Genomic DNA, 13,552 nt, shown 5'->3' with positions numbered 1-13,552 from the left:
TAAAGATAATTTGGGAATCATCAATTTCCAACATTTTAAATCATGTATTTCTATCCATAAAAGTTTTGTGAACATGAATCTTACATATACTTAAAATTTTCTACTAACACATTTTTTACATTTAAAAATATATATTAGTCACTAAGTCGTGCTGAACTCTTTTGGTGACCCAATGGACTGTAGCCTGCCAGGCTCCCCTATTCATGGGATTTCCTGGGCAAGAACACTGGAGTGGGTTGCCATTTCCTTCTCCAGGGGATCTTTCCTACACAGGGACTGAACCCACATCTCCTGCATTGGCACATGGATTCTTTACCACTGAGCCACCAGGAGAGCCCATAGATAAATAAAAGTCTTATATGTTTTCAGATCATCTTGCATGACCTCTACTTTGGAGCCTTAATCTAGTACATAAATCATTTTTGCCACTGATGTCTGCTTCACTTTGTGTTTGGTATATTCCTTTCCTTTCATGTATAGGAATGAGAATTTCAGTAGTTAATAATCATTTCAGAAGGTGGTGCCATATGAGGATATAATTTTTTGTATGAACAATTTTTTAATAAAAAGTAATAAGTTGTGTATGGCAAAATTTTAAATATCAGTTAAAATGGGAGATTCACTAAGAGCAAGAGTTTACTGGTTTACTTTTAAGAAGCAGACTAATGACCAAATCCAGGTTTTAAATCAGCTGCCATAGTCCAAAATAAAGAATGCTTTTGGAATGTGTACAGCAGGCTACAGTCCATAGGGCCACAAAGAGTCAGACACGACTGAAGCAACTTAGCATGCATGTATGCACAGAAGATAAAAGGCTTCTCATTTCACATTGCTTTCTTCCATGAGCATTGTAGACAATAATTACCATCACTGTTCACAGAGGGTAATGGTAGATGGAGACTACCCCTGCTGTGAGTTCACATAATAGAGCTTTCCATATATTTATAATTATTGGATTTGTTGCAGTCATTATTGTAGTCTAAAAAATTTTATATAGATTCATGTATTTGAAGCTCCTTGACAGTGATACCACTCAAATGGCGTTTTTTTAGTTAAATGTGTAATTTTGATATAATTTGAATCATTTTGTTTTTCTATAGTAAAATATTTGTCTTTCTTAACTTGTCAGACATTCAAAGCAAAATTGCACCAATGATCATGTTCAGTGTCTTTGCTTTTTTCTAGGAATTGGCTATGCCATGTCAATTTTAGGCCCTGCTGTTGGCTATGTGCTGGGAGGACAATTGCTAACCCTGTACATTGATGTTGATTTGAAACACAGGCAAGGCGATATCTATTTTTCTTTTATTTAGATTTATATTATTATTTTAATCATGTTAGTACCACAGACAGAGCATTTTTATAGTATTTCTTCAGACTATCATGAGGGATTTTTCTGGAAAAAAAACTGAATACACACAATTTTTATGTAGTATTTTGGCTGTGTTGCTTCATGAATTAATGCCACATCATCACTTGGTAAGTGATGACTAAGTGATGATAAATAAGGATGACTAATAGTTAGCTGGTCTTATTTTTCAAAATATACAACCAAGATGCTATGCATTGTTCAAAAATAATAATTAAAATTAGTTGTGCTTTCAGTAGATGTTGCTGTGGGTAGATAGCCTGAAAGAGTCTTAATAGTTTATGGTTCTCAGACAAAGTGCTGTAGTAGCTCTGATAATACCATAGAGATAACAGTTGTTCAGCTTTAACAATTGTGACAGTGGAGGATAAGAATAGATAATGTTTATTTATCCCATACTATGTTTCAGACAATATAGGTATTTTTGTGTATATAAGGTATGTATAATATAGGTTTTGTGTATATAAAAATATATATATATATAAAACTTTGTTTTACATGCCATTTTATTTAATCCTCTTACTTATCTTATAAGGTAGTTGATATACAGAACTGGGTAAGTGGCCAAGGCATGAAATGAAGTAGGTCTTTTTGACTCTGAAACCCCCTTCTTACCCACTGAGTTACCTTCTCCTTTTCTTGAATAGAGAAATTAGTAACCTTTGATGAGGGCATGTTATCTCATTTTACTGTAACTACACAGTCCTTTGCGTGACTGTGAACAATGAATAAGAAAATATAGTCACAGCATATGATCTGTTCTTTAGCTATTAGTCCCAGGTTAATCTTTTAGAGACAAGGTTAATCTTTTAGAGACTGTAGGTTAATAAAAACATTCAGAGGTTGTACTATGTAACGATACTGTTGTATGCAGTCCTAGGTTAATCTTTTAGAGACTATCTAAAAGGTTTGGAGAGGAAGTCCTGGAGTAGAGAGCTGGGCTTTCATTTTGGTGGGGTGAAATGAGTTATCGGAATAGTGTGTTTTAGGGGAAAGCCTGTTGATATAAAAATGTGACAACCATTTTAAGAAACTGTTAATGTATATCACTTTAAGCAGAATTTTTACATTCAAATGAATGCCACACTTGAAGCACAGTATATTGGCTTTTAACAAAAATTGGTGATTTGCTGTGAGATGTATTTAGTGTTCTGTACTATATTATCTATATCTATATTATAATATCTACATATTATAATATTTAAAGAAGAAAAAGTTAACCAAGATTGAAGAATGTTCAGAAATTCAATGTATGCCTTCAAATAGTTAACATACTTACATTTACTATTAAATAGCTAAAACTTTTATGTTGTATTTGTCATGTGAAATACTTGTAGGCCATTTATGCCTGCTATCCATTGGGATTCTTCAAAATGGTTCCACTTGAAATTTTGAATAATATAGTTTCTTTGTATATGCATTTGAATTATAAATTATGTAGTTATCAGGGCTGAGTTCTAATTAACAAGAGAGAATTGACGTCTGCCTCTTGTTTTTCTGTCACACAGCATTGATATCACTGAGGATGACCCTCGATGGCTGGGGGCATGGTGGATTGGATTTCTTATATCTTGGCTGCTTGCTTGGTCTTTGATAATACCTTTTTCTTGCTTTCCAAAACATTTACCAGGTAAAAATGTCTTCTTTAAAATCAGAGAGTTTTATTCCAATGCTAGGCCAAGTGGTGCTTCCTAAATGATTAATAAGAACCCTAGGAATTAGTAAGAACTCTGGAAAATTCAATGTTTTTTTTTTTTCACATAGAATGTCAGTTGTCTGCTTATGCAAACTTTTGAATATGCCTCTGTTTTAGGAGATATTGGGTAACAATCTTAATATTCATGGCTTTTGTTGTTTTTTCATTAATATCTAGTAAAACTGTACATATTCACCTTTTTATTAAATACTTGCTAAATTTGTAACTTATGTGTTATAGGAATCTTGTTTTATGTTTATGCAAGATATAATATCTTTTAAACTGTTAGTTTGTATTTAGTTAGTTACTTCAGGACCCAATCTGCGTTAAATTATTGATGTTAGTTATTGGTTAAGGATAATACAAATACTTTTTTTTTTTTCAGTTGTCACCAAAGTTATGCTGTAGTATACTTATTTCCCACCAAATTTCAATACTAAAAATTTGTACAAAAATAAAAGATTAATGGAAAAAATATCCATTCCTTTCTCTGTGAGATTTTACTTCTTTATAATTGTGTGGTTCATAAACATATCTATAGAAGTATTTTTCTCTAGGCTGAAGACATTTCATTGTTTCTATTGTTATATGTACAAGAATAGATGATTAACGTTTGGAAACAGGCAAAAGAAAAGTAGGAAGAGTAGCAGTTGATGGACTCATTGATTTTTTTCTACCCTGGGCCATTCAGCTTCTGTTTCCACATAGTGACTTTTCTCAACTTTATTCACAGTACTGTTATTAAAAATTAAAGGACATGATAATAGTAAATATTATTTCATCTAGAAACTGTGTTAGAATTAGAGTAAAAGAAAAAAGCTTTTAACTCACTTTGTTTAATGTGTAAATGATGAGACAGAATCATTTGAAAGCAAGAAGATAGAGTGAGTATATTCACTACTTTTTTAGGTACAGCAAAAATTCAAGAAGGAAAAGTTTCCCAAACTCATCAGAGTGGTTCCTTACAAGCTACAGATGGTAATTTTGGACAAAGTTTTAAAGATTTTCCAGCTGCTCTAAAGGTACAGTGTGTACACACACACACACACTCATACACACACGCATACTCCACACACAAATACATATGTATATATATATATCAGTATCAGTATCAGTTCAGTCACTCAGTCATGTCCGACTCTCTGTGACCCCATGAACCGCAGCACTCCAGGCCTCCCTGTCCATCACCAACTCCTGGAGTTTACCCAAACCCATGTCCATTGAGTCGGTGATGTCATCCAACCATCTCATCCTCTGTTGTCCTCTTCTCCTCCTGCCTTCAATCTTTACCAGCATCAGGGTCTTTTCAAATGAGTCAGCTCTTCACATCTGGTGGCCAAAGTATTGGAGTTTCAGCTTTAACATCAGTCCTACCAATGAACACCCAGGACCGATCTTCTTTAGGATGGACTGGTTTGATCTCCTTGCAGTCCAAGGGGCTCTCAAGAGTCTTCTCCAACAACACAGTTCAAAAGCATCAATTCTACGGCACTCAGCTTTCATTATAGTCCAAGTCTCACATCCATATATGACTACTGGAAAAACCATAGCCTTGACAAGACGGACCTTTGTTGGCAAAGTAATGTCTCTGCTTTTGAATATGCTGTCTAGATTGGTCATAACTTTCCTTCCAAGGAGTAAGCGTCTTTTAATTTCATGGCTGCAATCACCATCTGCAGTGATTTTGGAGTCCAGACAAATAAAGTCAGCCACTGTTTCCACTGTTTCCCCATCTATTTGCCATGAAGTGATGGGACTGCATGCCACGATCTTAGTTTTCTGAATGTTGAGCTTTAAGCCAACTTTTTCACTCTCCTCTTTCACTTTTATCAAGAGGCTCTTTAGTTCTTCTTCACTTTCTGCCATAAAGGTGGTGTCATCTGCATATCTGAGGTTATTGATAAAAATGTAAAACAAATGTTAATAAACAGTATACCCATACACACAAGTATTATCACAAAGCATTCTTGCTTGCTTATTTACTGTAGTTCTAGCTCTTATACAGCCTTCTCCAGATTTAATTGTATTGTGCTTTGAGTAAATGAAAAGTATTCCTCAGTAGAATGGTTGGAAGAACATGAGTTATCTTATTGGCAATATCAATATTCAGTAGTTACTCCTTAGCATGTAGTCCATTATCCCATATATCATATGTAATGGGTGGATCAATTACCAATGAATTGTAACTGTTCTTGAGAATGCCAAACCAGTATTTTTTCCTTTGTGGAAAAAGTGGCAGTTAGAGGTTACTTCTTTTGAATTTGAGGTTAAAGAAACAATAGTGTTATATGGTCTATTTTATTAAACTTGGCAGAGTATTCTGTTTAGCATCATAAAAGTTTTGTACATAAGGGAGTTTATAATTTTACCTTTTCAAGATTTGAAGTTATTTACTTTTCATTATTTTTTTTTCTTCCTCAAATGAAAGCCTTAAAATATTTTTACTTCATTGATCCTACCTGTTAACTCTCCTTCCTCCCCTCCCATATAGGCACATTCTTGTGTTTTGCTGTGATTGTTTATAATTTTAAATTCCAACTACTGTTATTTTCTTTTATAGTAGTTTTGTTTTATTTCATATGTTTCTATTTAAATTTATTTTTATTAATTCTCACATGTATTACCTCAAGACTCATTACTCACCAATGCTTTTTTTAATCCTTATGTTCTCATGCTTGAATATCTCAATTCTGATTCAAATCTCTATAGATACAGCATTTTATCACTGTTTTCTCAGATAGGATGCCATCTAAGTATCCTTGAATATCAGAATGATATTTCTAACTGTATGAATACTTTTAGATCATACTTCTTTAATTTTCATTGTATGTTGATAGTGTTTGGCATCTTTCGAGTTAAATATGATGGAGTTGAGAAGTTTCAAGTTTATGTGATACTTAATTATCCTTTCCATCTGCCAATTTGTGAATTTCTCTTTGATTTCAGGAACTTTACTAGGTCCTATGAGTCTATCATTTTTCATTAGTGCTTACTAGGAGTCCATTACCTTTTTCAATCTGAAAGCTTAAATATTTTCTAGTTACTATTCTAAAAAACTATTGCATTTCTTCATTCAGGTGCTTTTTCCCTTTTGTCATTCTTGTTATTTTTGTGTTGCATCATCTGGCTCTGACTTCTGAATCTTTTATCCTGCCTTATTGTGCCTCCTCTGTGTGTGTGTGTTGCTTAGTTATGGATTTTTTTTTTTTTGCATTGAATATTCCAGAACTATACTTTGTAGTTTTTCACTTTATAGTTACATATGGTGAAATAAGTGAATCTCTCTACTCTCCTCCGGTAGATTAATAGATTCTGAGAACACCAGCAATATAGACCCTTGTTTAAAATTGCTTAACTCTATACCCAACTATGGAGAAGGCAATGGCAACCCACTCCAGTACTCTTGCCTGGAAAATCCCATGGGTGGAGGAGCCTGGTAGGCTGAAGTCCATGGGGTTGCGAAGAGTCAGAGACGACTGAGCGACTTCACTTTCACTTTTCACTTTCATGCATTGGAGAAGGAAATGGCAACCCACTCCAGTGTTCTTGCCTGGAGAATTCCAGGGATGGGGGAGCCTGGTAGGCTGCCGTCTATGGGGTCGCACAGAGTCGGACACGACTGAAGCGATAAGGAAATACCCAACTAAGGTTCTTAACTACTAATTGCTTCACTTGTGGAGCGAAACTACAAGTGTGATACTTAGGAACCACTCTCATCTCTGCTCACAGTCAATTATTCATTTATTGAATATAGGAATTCAGAACACAATAAAAAAATTGAGTAAGACATAGATTTATTATGTGGAGATTTATAATAAGACTGGGGAAGGGAACTTTCCAAACCAGCTTTCACCTCCTTTCCCTGGTCCCTTGCTTGTGATCAGCGCACATTCACCCTACTGATTAATTATGTGTCAATTTTCTAGGTGCTCTATGTATAAATTTTATCAACATTTATATACAAAGCTATCAATAATCAATATTTGTATTTTTGTGCTAAAGGAAATGCTGAAATTTTAGAAATAATTGTATTTATTTAAAATGTGCTATTTCATCAGGGAACTTACCATTCTAGTGCTACATTTTGCAGTATAATCATAGTTATTCATTTGGTGAACTGTATTTTTTCTTTAGAATTTGATGAGGAATACTGTCTTTATGTGTTTAGTTCTATCAACTTGTTCAGAAGCCTTAATTACTACTGGATTTGCTACCTTTTTACCTAAATTTATAGAAAATCAGTTTGGATTGTCTTCTAGCTCTGCAGCTACTCTTGCAGGTAAAACATTTTCTTTTGTTGTAACTTTAATAATTTTATTTTACCACATTAGATGTGTATTAAATTTTACGTGTGTAAAATTTTGGATGCTGCTGCTGCTTAGTCGCTTCAGTCGTGTCTGACTCTGTGCGACCCTGTGGACTGTAGGCCTCCAGACTCCTCTGTTCAAGGAATTCTCCAGGCAAGAAGACTGGAGTGGGTTGCCATGTCTTCTCCAGAGAATCTTCCCAGCACAGGGATTGAACCCTGGTCTCCTGCATTGCAGGCAGATTCTTTACCACTGAGCCACCAGGGAAGCACAAAATTTTGGATAGCCACTTGTTGAAGTTTATACTGACTTTGATATGTTTCCGATTTTCTGATATGAGACAATTTGTTGTATGAATTTGAGAGCTACAGAGGCTATATACATATTAATCTTAATATTCAAAGCATTAATTTTATTAACTTCTCATTTTAATATGACTATTATTATTTCTAAATGACATGAATGCTTCATATGTTAGAACCAGAGTAGTACTTGTTTTTGATGTTTTCCAATTTTTGGTATGAGGGAAGTAGAAGGTGCCATTTTCTATTGGGTTAAAATGGTATAAATTTTATTAAAATTATATAAAAATCGACTGAGTGACTAACACACACACATATAAAAATTATAGTTTTAAAATAGTATAATTTTTGGTATAAATTACTGAGTATACTTGTATGTTTTCTCACTGTCTGTATCTTTTTTCTCATTAGGGACTGTTTTAATTCCTGGAGCTGCTCTTGGTCAGATTTTAGGTGGTGTTCTTGTTTCGAAATTCAAAATGACGTGTAAAAACATAATGAAGTTTGCTTTGCTCACATCTGTAATTTCACTTGTACTGACTTTTGTGTTTGCTTATGCCAACTGTGAAAATGAGCCATTTGCGGGTGTGTCTGAATCATATAATGGGTAAATATATTTCATTGCTTTTTGATATCAATATCAGAGTAATAAACCATGTGTGTATTTCCAAGTGTATGCTTTCTTAAAGAAAATGATGAGTAATTGGCTTAAAAAAAATTGGAAGGCTGCTTTTCCTATGTAAGAATATGTAGTTTTTCTATTTAGTTTCAGTAATTGATATCATATTAAAAGTTGGATATTTTCAGGAAGAACTTAAGGAACAACTGTTCTGTACTGAGTACTATGCTCAGGGATACAAAGATCAATATTACAGAATCTTTGTCCATAGTGGATTCAACATCCTAGGGAGAATTTCATGTTATATGTTCCTGTTGATTTAAATTTTGAAACTCCTTATGATGAAATTCTTTCATTAGGTAGATTTAACATAGAGCAGGAGAGAAATTAAAATGAAGCTAGAACTAGGTGATGGTAATCATTGTTGTATTTACTTTAGAAGTTTGTTTTAAAGAAATAAGTTCTCATTTTTCTGACCTATAAACATGTTTCTGCCTTTAACTGGTTTGACTATTTTATCTTTCTTTGCCTGGTTTGTTCTGCTTTGAAATTGTAATCCACAAGTAGAGGATCAGGGCATTGTTCAGCAGAGTGTTTTATAGCCCACAATACTGCTTTAATTGTTTGAATATATGTGTTTGAGACTGTTGAAGGGGATGGTGCACCAGGTCAGGAACTCTATAATTCTGTATTAATATAGATTCAGATAACATAAATATAGAGAAAAATTTGTCAATAACATTTATCATGATTTGTAGCTAATGTTTATGTCTGTCATTCTATTAATGAAAAATGGCGAATCTTCTAAAGCAGTGTTTGGTTCAGCTTTATTACCATTATTCAGCATTTATTGACTGCTTCCTCTGGTAGACTTTTACAGCAAAATTCCTACTCTAAAGGATTTTCCTGGGTAGCTGCATAGATTGGGAGACAGAACAGTGAATGAAAAGTGTGTTAGGTGTTGAGCAATATAAAGGGCTATGGAATTCAGAAGAGAGCTTTTCAGTTTCTTTAATTTAGATTTAGGTAAGGCTTCATGGCACAATAGAGAAATAGGGCTAATATATCCTCTTAAATATACAAAAAGTTTGAGAGAGAAAGATTTGGAGAGAGGGAATGCAGAGGAATATGTTAAGCCAAAGCATACATTCTAGAAAGTGAAGGCTCGGTTCAGGTACTGGTTTGAATGGGACTTAAGTCATGTGTCTGGACATAGGAGGGGAATACCTGGAAAGGTTGAAAGGTAGATAGAGGGTAAGTTGTACAGATGTGATTGACACCCATAAACTTCACCCAGATGTGCTCCAAGAAACCACAGTTTTTTGTATGTTCCTTTTAGAAGTACAGAAACTTACTACTCTATCACCTTGGCAAATGATGTGGATGTGAGTCCATCTGGTGTTTTCTACCTTAAACAAGAGTCACTACCCAATGAGTTATCCTTAGCTTACTCAGAAGGGAGGGCAAGTGAGGTGGTATCAGTTTGAGGTGTCTGTGGGGACTGGTCATGGAGAGAGATCAAGATCTGGGACATAGAGATCGTGCTTAATTACATACACATTCTTAGTGATGAAAAGACTAAAAGTGAGTATACACATACACGTGTGTGTGTGTGTGTGTGTATGTGTGCTCAGTCATGTCTGACTTTTTGTGACAGCAGGGATAGTAGCCCACCAGGCTCCTCTGTCCATGGAATTTTCCAGGCAAGAGTACTGGAGTGGGTTGTCATTTCCTACTCCAGGAGATCTTCCCAACCCAGGGATAGAACCCATGTCTCTTGCATCTCCTGCATTGGCAGGTGGGTTCTTTACCACTGAGCCACCTGGAAAAACCCATACACACATACACACATACATATAGAGATAAAGCCAAGCCACAACAGAGGTGTGACAGCGTCAGATCATTTTTCTCTGTGGCCTTACATTCTTAATTTACCTCTGTACCCTGCATATTAAAATGTCCATATCATGGACAGCTTAGTTATAATAACCTTATGCAAGAAACTCACTCGTAAGAAAAAGTATATGGATAGAACAGACTTGGAAGCTTAAGAAATACCTCCTTAGTGAGTGGGAGAAAGAGAGGTTGTCAAGATGCAGGATTTCTAGTAGAGTGATGCCAAGAATCTTTGCCCTTTGCTGTGTAACCATAGATGATTAAAAAGCTTTTATAACTCTGAATTAATGAATTAGGCTTATTGTTAGGTTCATTCAAAGTCCTATATAACAGTATATCCAAAGCTTAAGATCAGTAATACTGATCATTTCAGGGGATATTTGTAATATTCATAATATTTGAAATAAATGTGTTTTTAAATGTTTGATATGAGCACTACACTGGGCTTCCCAGGAGATGCAGTGATAAAGAATCTGCCTGCCAATGCAGGAGACACAGGAGATGCAGGTTTGATCCCTGGGTCAGGAAGATCCCCTGGAGGAGGAAAGGGCAACCCACTGTAGTTTTCTTGCCTGGAAAATTCCATGGACAGAGTTCTTGGGATCTCAAAGAGTCAGACACGACTAAGTACACACACACATGAGTACAACACTAAATTCAGTTGAAAGGAGATTGTCAAAGGATATTTCCAGAACTCTAGTAGGTATTAAAATTTGCCATTGTCCTATATCACTTGGTAATCTATCTGTAAGATCTTTGGGTCTGTTTTGGTAATCAGTGTTGGTTATGGTGATTTGCATTTTACTTTATACTTAGTAAGCACACACAATATTTTTTCCTTCTAGGGCCTAAAGCTGTGATTTCATTGCTTATCTGAAACAGCACCTTAAAGAAGCATATCCATCAAGGAGTTGCAGTAGATTTAGGGAAATCTTTGCTTTTTGTAGAAGCATATTTATAGAATAATATTTTGGATTCAAATAAAACATTAATGATTAAATTCAGCTATTTGTGATTAAACATGTTTCTTGTATCTACATATGTATATGTATAAACACACAGTTATGTGTATTTTTGTGTATATTAAATATAATATTAAAATTTTAATATTCAGGTTTTTAAAAGTATTCAATTTTTTAAAATAAAATATTTTACATATTTTAAAAATTTAAAAAAATTCATAAACTTAACAAACATTGGCTGTTTTCCTGATAATAGTTCCCCCTTCACTTCATGAAATAAAACTTTACAAATATATAGGCTACAGTGACTAATCCTTGATAATAAGGAATATATTCTACATTTCTTTGTTTCTGTGGTAGTTTACATGACTGTCTTAAACTTTGATGTTCTTAGTAATCATTTATCAATAATATGGGAATTATAAGAATATTTTAATTTAAAAGTTACTGTGCAGAGACTATTTCTAGAGTTGCAGGGATAGTTTTTCTGTCACCTTATTTCTACATATATATTATAAACTAGATGAGAGCAGAGACTGTAATGCTTGATTTCATGAATGGAATCATGCTTGATAAAGAAATTTAGCAGCAGCTGGTAGAATAGATTTGAAGGAGAGGCTCCAAGCAGGAGATGAATTACTTAAAATTAACTCTTTGATCACCCTTTCCTTCAAATTCCCCACTGGTTATCTTCCTGTTTATATCCTTCTCTTTAATCTGTTTCCTGTATGAACTTCTTGTTTTCCACCTACTCTTTAAGTGTCACCTTTTTGCAGTATAGCAGTTACTATCTTCTAATATAGATAAATCACTCATTTATGTCTTTCATCCCCAGTACAAGAAACGTTGCTTCATGGTTGCAGGAAGTTTTATTCCACCCTAACTTCCATTCTTTTTCCTTCCTTCCTTTCTCTCTTTCTCTATCTTTATTTCTGTCTCTTTATTTATTTTGGGTCTATATCCACTAAAGCACATAATTGGAGCTCGTTATGTATTCATGAAATACATGAACTCCCAGGACCTCTCTGTACTCTTCCCTCTGTACTCTTCCCACTCTTTACATGGTTGATCTTATCATTCTCATAGTTTCAGCTACATCCATATGCAGATGGATATTAAGATACCTGGCTCCAGACCAAATTTCTTCACCGAATTTGGGACTCTTAATCTCAATATGCATTTATAAAACCACACCCATCGTCTCTTCCCCAAAACTAGCTCTTTTCTGCCAAAATGCCGGGTTAGACACTAGGAGTCATTCTTAACTCTTCCATTCGGTTCCTATCTCCAGTCAGCCAAACACCGAATATTACTGATTCTACATCCAAAATATTTTTCAAATCTGTTTTCTTTCATCAGTATTCTATTTCTCTACTACACATTGTCATAACTTATTGCCTGAGGTATTGTAACTGGAAACTTTGTATAACTCCTAGGGTTATTTCTTTAAAAATGTACTTTTAACAATGTCATTTCTCAGTCTAAAATACTTGATTACCTTTTCAAAATAAGTTAAAGCCCTTTGTTTTCAACAAGGCTCATGAGGCACTCAATAATCTGATCCATGACTATTTTCCAACTAGATTTCCTATTACTCTCTGCCTTAGACGTCATTCATATTTCTCCATATAGAATGTAGAATGTAGAATGCTATTTCCCATCCTTGTACCTTTTATCAGCTTCTCTGAAGTGCCTTTCGCCTTCTCCATTTACCCAGCTAACTGACTCATTGTTTACGACTCGAGTAGCAGCCCTTCAACTCTCTTACCTAAACTGTGGCTTGTTTTAAGCATCACTCCTCAGTGCAGGTATCTAAAATGCATGTTGTTGATACCTGTAACCACAGTCTATAACCATATTATTGTATACATTTGGTCCATCTCTGCTCCTGGACTGTGAAATCTTTGAGGATGACAACCACCTTTTCAGCGCTGTGGTCCCAGTTCCTAGGATAGCGGCTTGCACTTGCTCAATATATATTGATTGAGTGAATAAATAGATGAGGGATTGGAGAAATACCTTTGTCTATGCATGTGTGCTCAGTCATCTCCAGCTCTTAGCAACCCTGCAGATTGTAGCCCACCAGGCTCCTCTGTCCGTGGAATTTTCCAGGCAAGAATACCGGATTGGGTTGCCATTTCCTTCTCCAGAGGATCTTCCTGACCCAGGGATCAAACCTGCAGTTTCTTGTGTCTCCTGCATTGCAGACAGCGTCTTTACCACTGCACCACATGGGAAGCTCATCTTTGCCGAGGGTAACCCTTTATACTTTAAAAGAGGTTGCCTCCTATTAAGAGGCTGGATGGAGTAACAGTGAACCTGGGAACCAGGGATATTAAATGGCAGAGAAGGTTGGAATTAATTTCTCTAGGCCTCAGTTTTCCCATTGATAAAATGAGTA

General features: G+C 35.0%; 1 protein-coding gene across 1 annotated transcript in view; it reads left to right on the top strand.

Annotated features, from left to right (window-relative positions):
• The window catches only part of SLCO4C1 (solute carrier organic anion transporter family, member 4C1), a gene marked incomplete at its 5' end in the record, with an annotated part of 86,672 nt that overhangs the window by 58,812 nt on the left and 14,308 nt on the right, over positions 1-13,552 (top strand). The window contains 5 exons of the mRNA XM_010832004.1: positions 1,186-1,282; positions 2,878-2,999; positions 3,975-4,087; positions 7,200-7,344; positions 8,086-8,281. Of these exons, the coding sequence (XP_010830306.1) occupies positions 1,186-1,282; positions 2,878-2,999; positions 3,975-4,087; positions 7,200-7,344; positions 8,086-8,281 (673 nt within the window). The remainder of the gene's footprint in view (positions 1-1,185; positions 1,283-2,877; positions 3,000-3,974; positions 4,088-7,199; positions 7,345-8,085; positions 8,282-13,552) is intronic.

This window comes from Bison bison, unplaced genomic scaffold (assembly GCF_000754665.1).
Source record: "Bison bison bison isolate TAMUID 2011002044 unplaced genomic scaffold, Bison_UMD1.0 scf7180017864533, whole genome shotgun sequence".
Lineage (NCBI taxonomy): Eukaryota > Metazoa > Chordata > Mammalia > Artiodactyla > Bovidae > Bison > Bison bison.
The sequence above is the reverse complement of the archived record's forward strand: the minus strand, read 5'-3'. Positions and strand labels throughout refer to the sequence as shown.